This window comes from Cryptomeria japonica, chromosome 2, assembly GCF_030272615.1.
Source record: "Cryptomeria japonica chromosome 2, Sugi_1.0, whole genome shotgun sequence".
NCBI lineage: Eukaryota > Viridiplantae > Streptophyta > Pinopsida > Cupressales > Cupressaceae > Cryptomeria > Cryptomeria japonica.
The window spans coordinates 374,801,791-374,814,948 of NC_081406.1; the positions used below are offsets into that span (position 1 = coordinate 374,801,791).

The 13,158-nt window shown below is 33.3% G+C and overlaps 1 protein-coding gene across 1 annotated transcript in view; it reads right to left on the reverse strand.

The window, feature by feature from the left end:
* The window catches only part of LOC131027146 (uncharacterized), a 42,891-nt gene extending 36,165 nt beyond the window's left edge, over positions 1–6,726 (reverse strand). Inside the window, exons 1-2 of the mRNA XM_057957136.2 lie at positions 6,640–6,726; positions 5,871–6,562 (exon numbers count right to left, since the gene is read on the reverse strand). Of these exons, the coding sequence (XP_057813119.1) occupies positions 5,871–6,562; positions 6,640–6,651 (704 nt within the window). The 5' untranslated portion in view covers positions 6,652–6,726. The remainder of the gene's footprint in view (positions 1–5,870; positions 6,563–6,639) is intronic.
* Positions 6,727–13,158: the final 6,432 nt, after the last annotated feature.

Sequence of the window (13,158 nt, forward strand, 5' to 3'; positions counted from 1 at the left end):
ACCACCCTAACTCTTCAAAAGAACCTAGTTGTGGGTTTGGTCATTGGTCAAATTACCACTTTGATCTTGTTATATATCACCTATTCATGAGACACAACCTTCAAATGAAGATAAAAAAGTACAATACAAAAGGAATAGCATGGCTCTTCTCCTCCCCCTATATTCTAAAGGGTCTCTTTTTAGATATCAATGGGTAATAGAACCTGATGGTTGAGTATGTGTGCACTTGCTTTACTTGTGTCTCAAAACAACTTATTGACTTGTTCTTTCCCTTTGTTCCCTACCCCTTCCTCTTCCTCCTTTAAAAAAAATTAGGATCATCCTTGGTACCCAACCTTATCTATGCCTTGGTAATTGTCATTTCATCAGTATTAAATATTATCATTACATGAGAGTTTTGGTACTGTTCTAGATGGTAGAGGGTTTTGTGACAAGTATGGGATTAATTGTGATAATACAAGACCTTATTTTATAGGGTAGATAAGTTGCGTCATTGTTGTTATTTCTATGTTCAATATAAGTCCATTCATGGCCTCTCCTTTTAGGTAATGTATATGACCTATGGTTCATAGTTAATGCATACACACAAGCCTAAAAAAAATTATGTCAAGTAGAAGATAGATATGTATGTTATGATCATCACATTCCTTGTAGAGACTATACCATACTTTCTTGGATCCTTTCTTGGATCCTTTCTTAGTTACTTCTTATTTTCTCTACCATTATTTTGTATTTCCCTTATATCGTAGGACACTTATTCTTTATGTGACTTTCATTATAGAAACTACTACATAAAATATTTATATAGATGTGAGACATGTGTATCATCACCCTTGACAACGATCTCTTATTTCAAGGTCTTAATTGTTCCATTTCATGTTAGAGATTACTTTAGCTCAAATTTTACTCATGTTTCTACTTCTCTCTTTAGGATTGCACCTCCACCCAAAATGTAATCTCTATAGCCTCCACATTAGTAGTAAACATTTTTCCATCTAGTGTAGCTATAATCAATGAGTTCACAAACCTAAAAAAGTGTTCAATCATTTGTTTCTTAAGTTGTGATTGGTTGAGTGCCTCTTATTGGTTTTAAATTTGTGAGTGGTGTTGCTAAAACTATCATATAATTTTACAAATATGTAATAGTATTGGAGAGTACCTCTTATTAATGTTAAATTTATTTTTAAGTTAAGTTGTGTGTGGTGTTGCTATACTATCATATGTTTTTTTACAAATCCACAATAATAACCCATGACCCCTAAAAATCCCATATGTTCTTCAAGGTCCTAGGAACTTTCCATTCCACCATGGCCTGTGGGGATACACCATGACACCCTCATGTGAATACAAAAGACCCAAAGATGGAAGGATCAAAATTCCTATTCATATCCCCCCTCCCTCGTTTCTTTCATCTATTCTTCCATCAACCAACATGCTAGTTATATAATACCAACAATGTTGATTAGAATCCTCTTGTGAATACTTTGAACCCTAATGATGTTTGGGGTATACCAAATACTCATAATCATCTTCCTACTACTAATAGTTCTTTAACTCTTTTCCACATAACACCCTATTATTGTATTTTATTCCAAAATTTATCATGTTTAAACTTTAGAGCATGACTTATACCACTTTTATTTTTTGGGTGAATATATAATACCTTATAAATAGTAATGCACACTTATTCATGAAGAATAAGAATGGATTTAAATGTTTAGCTTGTTTTGTGGTCATGATGGTAATCTTATTGAAGAGTCACTTTTGACTTGTAAGATAACTAGTGGCTAGTTGTACAACTAAAAATTTCATGTGTGCTATGTGTTAGCACAAACTTTATGTTCCAACCATAATTTATGATGGAATCCAACCTTCTCTATCATTTATAATGAACTTAAGTTTTCATGATCAAAATTAATCCTAACCAAGGAGTGCATTTTTTTACCGGCTCTTCTCCTCACCATAATTTCAGCTCTTGTGGTCGTGGTTCTTTGTGTATAAATCATGCATTTTGCATTCAGTTAATTATAGAGTTTTAATGACATTCTCAGTTGTTTTGTTCTTTGCTCTATTTTTTTTTATTCTTGTTTGATTTCATCTGCAAGTTTTTTTATTTTCCTTTCTATCTAGATCTATATTTTGTTGTACAAAAGTTTTTTACATGATATCAAAGCCTAGTTGCTAGGAAGAAGGAGCACAAACAGTCTTTTGGAGATCCCCACTGCTCAAGGCTGCACAAAAGAACTCATACCGATGCATAGGAAACCTTACATGAATGTTTCTATTTGTAGCACAATTGTTGTTGTTTTTCAAACCTCATAGGAATCAAACAACTTGCATGGAGGTTTAAAGAATTACTAATTTGATAGATTGACAAAATCTCATTTTGCACAAGATTCTTCTTCTATGGCAAGATTTCGCTTGTTTGCATTTAAGATAATGAAAGAGAAGTGTGTAGTTTTAACTCTTCCTCTTCCACCGTAATTTCTGCTCTTATGTGCCATTTATACATTATAATTCATGCATCTTTAGACAATGAAAATGATACAAGAATTTTATTTTATCTTTCAATTGTTTTTTCTTCTAGTGCTTTGAATTTGCAAGTTTTGTTTTTTCTTTTCTACCTAGATCTGTGTAGGTTAATCATCATTATCAAGGGAGAGAAGTATGTCTATAATTGGATCATCTAGGAATGGAGGTTCGATGGGATCTCCATACATTTCCCATAAAGTGGCCCAAAGAGTGCGATGGCACTCAATGTGTGATAGAGCCCATGATATGTGGTCCCCAACACTTAAACCAATTATTCCTAAGATGTGATCATTTCTACTTTCCCATGTAGATTTTTGCCAACATGTACTTGGTTCAAGAATAAGCCCATATAAATGTGCTAATAGATGATTCTATGAATAGTGCTTTAGGATTTCATCATGCCAAGACTTGTAGTTTCCTTCTTCTAAAGTGATGACAAATGGATGATATTTTATTCCCATTCTATCGGCCTTAGATTACCTCATTTTGGAACTTTATTTCAGTTCATTTATTACAAAATACCTATGCATAATTATCCCCCCAAGAAATATACATAAATGTAACACTTTATAGTTTACATGCACATATAAAATTCAGTTTTTCACGCAAAAAATAGAATCTTGCCATAGAAGAAGAATCTTGTGCAAAATGAGATTTTGTCAATTTGCCAAATTAGTAATTCTTCAAACCTTCATGCAAGTTGTCTGATTCCTATGAGGTTTGAAAACAACTCCAACTGTGCTACAAAAAGAGACATCCTTGTAAGGAACACCTATGCACAAGTATGAGCACCTCTATGCAGCCTTGAATAGTGGGGATTTGCAAAATATTGTTTGTGCTCCTTCTTCCTAGCTCCCAAGCTCTGATACAATGTATTCATGACAATGACACTAAAGAGGATTCAGTTTCTTATTGGAAGAGTTTTGATTGTCTTTATTACATAGAAACATCTCCTCCTGCTTCTCCTCTTTCTACACCTCCAGTAAATTGGTTGCTATTCAGTCACTTCCACCTGCCAATTTGATAGTGATCTTGGCTTCTCTGAATTTTATCTTCGATTCTCTTCAACATGTTCGTTCTTATCCTCTTTATGAGAGAGATATAATCCTATTAGACATTTATCATTTGTTTGTTACATGGTATCAAAGCCTAGTTGGATAAAGGAGCACAAACAATCTTTTGCAGATCCTCGTTGTTCAAGGCTACATAGAGACACTCATGAATACCTATGCATAAGCATCCTAACATGAAAGTCTCTTTTTGTAGTATAGTTGGGGTTATTTTCAAACCTCATAGAAATCAAACAACTTGTATGAAGGTTTGAAGAATTACTAATTTAGCAAATTGAAACAATCTCATTTTGCGCAAGATTCTTCTTCTATGGCAAGATTCTATCTTTTTGCATGACAAGATGTTTTTTATAGTTGCATGTAAATTATAAAGTGTGGTTTTTATGTATCTTTCTTGAGGGGATAATGCATAGGCATTTTGTAATAAATGAACTGAAATAAAGTTCTGAAAGGGGGTAATCGAAGACTAAAATGGGAATAAAATATCATCCATCTATCATCACTTTGGAAGAAGGAAAGTACAATTCCTAGCATGATGGAATCTTAAAACACTGTTGATGGATTCATTAATTGCCACATTTGTATGGGCTCATTCTTGAACTAAGAATGTCTTGGTAGAAATCTGCATGGGAAAGTAGGATTGATCATGTCTTAGGATTAATAAACTTAAGTGTTGGAGACCACACACATGGGCTCTATCACGCATTGAGTGCCCTCACACTCTTTGGGCCACCTTATGGGAAATGTATGGAGATCTCACTGAACCTTCATTCCCAAATGATCCAACTATAGACATACTTCTCTCCCTTGATAATGAGGATGATCCTATGTATGACAATGACACTAAAGAAGAAATTGCTTATTGGAAGAGTCTTGATTGTCTTGATTACATAGAGACATCTCCTCCCGCTTCTCCTCTTTCTACACCTCTAGTATTGGTAGCTATTCAGTCACCTCCACCTACTAGTTTGATATAGATCTTGGCTTCTTCGAATGCTACCTTAGATTCTCTTCAGCAGATTCATTCTTGTCCGCTTGATGAGTGAGATATAATCCTATCAAACATTTATCATTTGTTTGTTGATTCTCTCCTTGATCATGATGACAACATTGAGGACACGTGTCTTCTCTCGGGTGTCAGCTCGCATCGAGATGCATCTTCATCTCAATGGTCACCGTTCTTGAGTCTTGTATGGAAAAGTCGTAGTTCAACATCAAGTTAGAGAAACATGAGTATTTTCTGGAAGCATTCATCTTGATTCTTTCATACATTTCACTTGAGTGAAAATTCAACAGTTTGACAGATCAAGGTTTCTATGTTCCAAAAGAAAGAGTTATCAATTGTTGTAGACGAACCTACTACAACATTCATCATGCTACATTTTGTATTGACATTCTTTCTCTTTTTTGTGGAGGCACAAATGAACCCTATCTTTTCATTTTCACTTTTTGCAAGACCTTCTTTAGGTGAAGGACATTGGAGCATAGTACATTGGAGCATAGTAGCTGCCATGCAATTCATGTAAATTTTAAGGGGTGTTTTATTCCCTCTAACCCTTTTTTTCTTTGTTAGGTTTATCTCTCCTTAATTAGACTTATGTGGGGGTGTTAAGACAAACTTTATGTTCCAACCGTGATTTACGATAGACTCCAGTCTTCTCTATCGTTTACAGCGAAGTTAAGTTTGCATGCTCAAAACTAAGCCTAACCAAAGAGTGCATTGTTTTTACCAACTCTTCTCTTCACCGTGATTTCAGCTCTTTTGGTGGTGTTTCTTTGTGTATAAATCATGCATTTTGCATTCAGTTAATTACAGAATTTTAATGAAATTCTCAGCTGCTTTGTTCTCTGCTCTATTTTGTTTTATTCTAGTTTGATTTCATCGGCAAGTTTCTCGTTTGTTTTCTAGCTAAAATTTTTACACTATGGAATTTGTGATGAAATTCGATTGTTTAACTATTCCAACTCAATCCAGATAAAAACAAAAATACAAAGAAAAATTTCAGGCGCATCGGTTTACACCGGTTTATTTATAATTTATTTCTTGGATCTAAACTATTCTCGTATCTCAATAATTTGGGTAATATTCTTATATTCCAAGATCAAGAATAGAATCTAGATTTATACAAATAAACAAGAAGAAACAGAAACAAAGAAGAGTAAATAGCAGACAAGCAAATTTTAGAACTTCATTTTTCAGATTTTTTATCACTTTTGAATGCAGAGCAAATAAAAAAGATAGAGCAAAATGAGCAAGAAGCCACTTACGATCTATTGCTGATCATAACTCGATTGTTGTGCTTATCTCCAGCAGATTCCGATTCCTTGTACCCACAAAGAAAATATCTCCAGATCCAATCAATCATGACTTTATGTCTGTGGCGAGCATAGATTTCATTGTCTCTGCCGAATGGGTAATCAGAATTCTCTTCTTCAGAATGATGATTATATTGAGCAGAAGCTGAAGAATGGCATTTGAATTCCACAATATTTGCTCTTAGGCCGAATGATCGGAAGAGTGCAGCACACTCAGTGGAGCCAATCCATTTACAAGTGCCAATGATATTCCAACCGAATTCTTGAGCTCCTTGGACGTCGAATCCTTTTCTCCACCCTAATTCCAACCATTTCTGCAATGCCAAAATACATGGAACGAAGGAAGCTCCTCCAAAGAGCACATCTTTCATCTCCTCCTTTTCTATCAAATGGGAGCTCAAAATCTGAATATTCCTCCACCCACAACCCCATAGCTCATCAAATGATTCTGCCTGGAAGTGATTGACATGACCACCACAGATGACTGAAAAGGATTCTCTCGTGTCTTCCTCGGATAACAAGCATTTCTTTACAAGTCTCATCAATCCTTCGGGAATGTGTATTGTTTGTTGTCGAATTTGAACAGTTGCCACATCTCGGGCTTCTTGCTCAATCTCACTATCTCCCATTCTCAGATCTTGGGCCTGTAACAAACGCACAATGTGAGCTGCATTGTTTTACAAATTTCTAATTGAGGAGATTGGATTGTGGCTCATCTTACCTTCACTTCCATTCATTCATTCTTTGGAAATCTTGACGACCCGTCTGGTATCTTGAATCAGAGTTGAAGATGAATCCTCTGTTTTTTACCTCCTCCTTATTTCTAAAGAAAAAGAACGAGGTTGAGTTTGGATTCTATGCTTAACTTCCTCCTCTTTTCTAAAGAAAAAGAACGAGCCCGAGTTTTAACTCCATGCATCTACATGCATGAAAAGAATGTTCGTGCATGAGATCGTTTTCTTAAAGTCTTTCTCTTTAATTTTTATTCGATTAAGTTTTCTTTAAGTCTTTCTCTTTAATTTTTATTCGATTAAGAACGAGGTTGAGTTTGGATTCTATGCTTAACTTCCTCCTCTTTTCTAAAGAAAAAGAACGAGCCCGAGTTTTAACTCCATGCATCTACATGCATGAAAAGAATGTCCGTGCATGAGATCGTTTTCTTAAAGTCTTTCTCTTTAATTTTTATTCGATTAAGTTTTCTTTAAGTCTTTCTTTTTAATTTTTATTCGATTAAGAACGAGGTTGAGTTTGGATTCTATGCTTAACTTCCTCCTTTTTTCTAAAGAAAAAGAACGAGCCCGAGTTTTAACTCCACACATCTACATGCATGAAAAGAATGTCCGTGCATGAGATCGTTTTCTTAAAGTCTTTCTCTTTAATTTTTATTTGATTAAGTTTTCTTTAAGTCTTCTCTTTATTCTCTTTATTTTTTATTCTACTGCCAAATTTTTTTATAAAGAGTGAATTATATATATATATATATATATATATATATATATATATATATATATATATATATATATATATATATATATATATATATATATATATCTGTGTGTGTGTAAATTTTAATATTAAGTTTGCAATATTTCGTATCATAAATAAATATTATATTATTTTTTAAATAAATATCATATTTATATCTATCTAAATTAAAAAAAAATTGAAATGTGCATGAATAATATTTAAGATAAAGAAAATAAAAATTCTTTAACAAGAAGAAATTGAAATGTGCATGGATAATATTTAAGATAACTTGAGAATTAAAATTCATTTATAAAAATAAATGTAAATGTGTGTGGATAATATTTAGCATAAACAAAATAAAATTCTATTTACAAGAAGAAATTGAAATGTGCATGCACAATATTTAGAATTATAAAGAAAATAAAAACAAATTTGCAAGAAGATATTGAAATGTACATCAATAATATTTAGCATAAAAATAAATAAAAATTCATTTATAAGAAGAAATTGAAATACATGAATGAACAATATTTAGGATTAAGAAAGTAAAAACTTTTTTATAAGAAGAAATTGAAATGTGCATGGATAATATTTAGCATAAAGAGAACAAAAACCTATTTACAAGAAGAAATTGAAATTTACATGGGTGATATTCAACAAAAAGAAAATAAATTAACTCAACATGTTAATTAAATAAATCTATTTAATTGGTTAATAACTAATTAAACAATAGAGTTTATATTGATGCTTGAAATAAATGTAAAATTAAAGGTGATACATAGTTAAAATTTTGATGATCAAGATATGTTATAATACATGTCAAAAATTGATTTGTCAAAGTTTTAGAATTTTATGTTATGTGTTTTGAATTGTAAACCAATTATATATTATCTTGCTTTAAATTTAAATGTTTGGACGTAATCTTTATATGTGTCTAGAACTAAAATTGAATTGATGCTTACAGATTTTATTTAGCATAATGAAAACTCTTAAGATATTCTCACCTCGATTATATTCTGTTTGCTTGTTGTACGACAAATAACCTTAGGGGATTTATAAGATTGTGGGAGTAATTTTCTCCTTGGTGAAACCCCTAAAATTTTGGCTTTACAACTCTAAGTGAAACAATTGAGAGCAACAAACAAGCATGTAGTGGTCTTAGGATGATATGTTTTGATGTAGATGTTGCTAGACTCTTTTATCCTCTACAATAGCTAGAGCTATAAATACATGTATGTTCGATAAGGTTTTCTTGGAATGACTTCAAACATGATTTTAATGAATTAGTGAATGTTATTAAATACAACAATCAAACACAAAATCAATATAATGCGCCCCAAGTTTGTTCATAATGGATAGAGAAGTGGCCAGTTGAATTTTAAATTTTAAGTAGGTGAGGTTTAGATTCAAGACTATACACGTGATCTAGGTTAGGTTTTCACCTTGAATCTATTCCAAGGTGGTGAATAACATATTTGTGATCAAGAATGTTATGGGTATAGTGATCCATAAGGAATTGAGAAATGGGACCATATAAGATAATTTCATGTATAATAATTCTACAAGTTTATAAGTCAATTATTACTGCTGATCCCTAATAAGGCTCACCTTAAATAAGGACAATCAAGAAGCTTCATAAGTGTGGAACCTTATTCACCCTATGAAGCAACCTCCGAGATTTTAGAAGTTGGCTCTTCATAATTCTAGAGGGGATGAAAAAGGCGAGAAAGCTAACATAAGAAAAGAAAATAAGAGACAATGCACCAAATTTTTTACAATACGTTAAAACTCTCCCCGAGATTAACCTTGAGGACATCTAACCTCACTAGAATGGACATATAATTCCATAGACTCTTCATTGTTGGGAAGAGAATGAAATGCACAAGGCTCAAAGGCACAAAGCATGGCGTTCAAATCTTCCCATGGGAAGAAGCCATTTAGGTCCATTGAAGTGCACATGTCTCAGTTATTTCCCTTTAACAATTAAAATCCACAAATTTTGCCCATCAAATGGCATAATCTAATTCCTCGTCGTAAATTATTTCAGGAAATAGAAGAGTACTTAACATGGTCTAAATCCTTATGAAATGACATAATTAGAAAAGCTATAACTTATAATCATCAGTAACTATGCCCATCTTCCAAATGGCACAGAGCATTTAAAGCTAAACATTAAGCAGAGATAAGATACACAAAGAGGAAAAATTGGCACAATCCACTACATCGTATTTCTATTAATTATCTACAATTAAATATTAATTTGGTTGATCTCATGAAAGAACCATGTGTTCATCCTGAAATAATCCACAACTGCATTCCTGGAAATACCCATGAGGTCAGGTAGGATCTCATAATTTGACTTAAGGAGAGAGGAATCTTTATCTAGAACGAAAAGAGAATTCTAAGCTTATTCCTGAAATGGTTGAGCAAGACAAAATGATGACCATAAACAATGGTGAAATGACTGTCAAAAGAAAAATATTGCATAATAACCTTCAAAACAACCACCCAAATATTTTTAATAGACTTAATGTCATAACCACTTTTTGACTTCTTCACCAAGCATTTACGCTCTTTCTTTTTCAAAAACTTCTAGAGAACAACCGATGAAGACTTCCTACTCTTGGATATTTTCTTACCCTCAACCTAAAAATCTAGCAACCTGAGCAATCAAGTCCTCAGTGATATCAATCTTCTGGCCAAACATGGACACCTGACTATTTTTCCAACCCTCAACAAACACTTTTGTGACATTAGGGTCGAAGTCATTGAATGATGTTATTAGAATCACCTTTAATCCATACATAAGCCATGGTAAGCTGCAACAACTTTAGTAAGGTGATCAGTATGACTTCCCAAGGGGAGTTCCACCACTAAAATAAACCCACCATACTAATCTTTCAGTTTTCTCCCACAACCAACCAACCAAGGATTCCCTTTAGCCACCTCATCAAAATTAACCTTAACCCAACCCAAAGGAGGGGACTACCAAATAATATTATCTCTAGGGATTTTAAGGGACTTGATAGGGATAAAAATATCAAATCTGAGGTTCCAATTAAAAGCCACCTGAGAATCATAAACCGAGAAGGGAGTAAGTTAGCACAGGGTTTACAATTAGAGACCCCAAAATGAAATTTCTCTAAGATAGCTCTACAATTTTAGAGGAGACCACATCAACAGATAGAGGGGTATCTCTAAACACTCTATTATTACAAACCTTCCATAAAACCCAAGCTAAGTGAGGAAAAAAAAGAGACCAATAGAAAGATAGGGAAAAATTCGAGGTAGTAACAATCCACTGGGATAAAATATTTTGAATAGAGGAAGGGAAAACCCAATCCAACCCCCAAAGGGCCAAAAAAAAAACTCCAAACATCCCTAATAAAGGCACACTCAAGGAGGAGATGAACCACACTCTTAGAGGCCTCACAACAAAGAAAGCATCTATTAGCAATAGGAAAGCCCCTTATACAAAGGTTGTCTAGAGTAAGAAATTTGTTCTAAACTGATGTAGGAGCATCCCCGGTCCTTGAGCAATCTTGCATCAACCAAAAATATTTCCTATTTGTTTAGTTCTTGTTCAGTTCAGTATGCAGTTTTATGTATTCCTATCAGTATGTTCTGGTAGTTGCTTGCTTTCATTGCAGATCAGATTTTCGGTTTCCAGGATTGTTCATATGCTTAATTCCATATTCTCAGTCCATTTGGATTCTTTCCGACAATATATTGCTTCCGGTTTGACTATTTCTGGGTTCCGGGACAGTTTTGGGCTTACCAGTTGGTTTTCCTTATTTTCCGGAGCGGTTTCTTGGCATGTGGATCTATTTTGGGTCTTTCTAGATGTTGTTTGGAATGTGGTCAACCTTCCTATTAATCCACACTTCTTGGAGGTTATTTTTTGGAGAGATTTCCTTTCATTCTTAGGGCCGACCTATTTACACGATGCATTTTCCTGCTTTGGTAAATGTAATATTTTGTGGCTGACCCGGATATGTTCTGGAGGGTATATATATTGTTTTATGTGATCATTCATAGGCAAGTCAATAGATATGAGATTTTATATTTGTGATTTGAGATCTGGATGACTTCGAGAGTTTCAGATGGATTGTAATCTGGCATGTTAGCTTGCATGTAACCAGTTGATTATCGGATGTTCTTGATGAATGTATGATGATAACCGGTTGGTTACAGGAGATTATAAGATGATAATATGATCCGATTCTATAATATTTCAATATTTTAATTCTTTCTTCCGTTGTGTTACTCTTGCTGCATGAGCCAGTTAGTTCTCTTTGAGGGTCCACCAGTCATGCTACACCATAAACTAAGACCTAGAAAAAAATATTAATCTTAGGAATCAATAAGGAGTTCCAAACTCCAACCCAAAAAGGAGGAGAGGGGAGTTAGCAGAGAGAAAAGATTGTAGAGGACACCAAAAACCTCCCTAAAGAAGAGGCCACCCAAACCAACTTAGCAGAGGGAGAAGTCTGCAATATCCTAATTGAATTCAAAAGACACTAAAGAAGATAAATATCCTTGCTAACCACCACAAGATCCTTCCAAACACCATAAAAAATGTAATTAGACACAAAAAATGCCAAATCTATTAACACATTTTTCCTTGAAAGGATCAAAAGCCAAATAATTAGATAAGGACTCATGACCAATCTATCAGTCATCTTAGAAATGAACAACCCTTCTAGATCCCACAGTCCATCTGATACCTTTATTAATTTGTTGGTTGGTCTCAAGTAGATATCTCAAATTATGTGTAAAATTTTAGGGTGTTGGTATGCAATCCATGCTTCCACCAGAAGCTCCAAATCACATGCAATGAGAGTTTTTAAATTGACATGGTTGAGTTTAAATCCAATGGTTTTAGATGATCTTCAAGGTTTTAAGAATGTATGATCGTGATATCATTGAATTTCTAAAATAATTTTAGTGGCAATTTAAACATTGGCTGATTTTTGTACTTGATGTTCTTTTGTTATAATTTACTTTTGTGAGATGTTGTCTTGTTATGAAGATTAAACATATCAAATATTTGCTATGTATTGCTACCACATTTGAGCTTGAGGTTCAATAGATGGATGTAAAGATAGCCTTTTTTACATGGAAATTTCAAGAGAGATATACATGATAGAGCTAGATAATTCTGAGGTGAGGGGTAAGGGGGACATTTTTTGTATATTAAATAAATCTCTTAACAGTATAGAGTAATCATCGAGGATGTGGTATCAAAATCTTAATCTATACATCTTGAAGTTATGATATTGTATCTAGTTAACCCATATAATCATTTTTACTTTAATGAGAATGGTGATCAATTTACTTAAATATTAAATTTTTATTTAATTTGATATGGAATATACTTAGGGTTAGATAAGTTCATTTTGGGTTTGAGATTAGGAAGGATAGAGTTGACCAAAAACTTTGAGTTACTTTTGAGGAAGTATATTAAATTTGCTTTGTAGTGATATAAGATGTAGGAATATACAATGTTCAATAAGGATTTACATTCTTATAGGAACAAATTTTTTATTGAGTGATATGTTTTGGCATTGGATGAGATAGAGGATATGGCCATGACCCCTATGCAAGTGAGTTGGTAGTCTAAGGAAAAATATAGTTTACACCAACTAGACATCACCTAAATATTTAATTTCCTTTATTATATGTCTAATCTAGACAAGGAGCATTGGACTGAAATGAATAGAGCCTTTAGATATCTTAGCTACACAACACAACATTCAATTTAAGCAATATT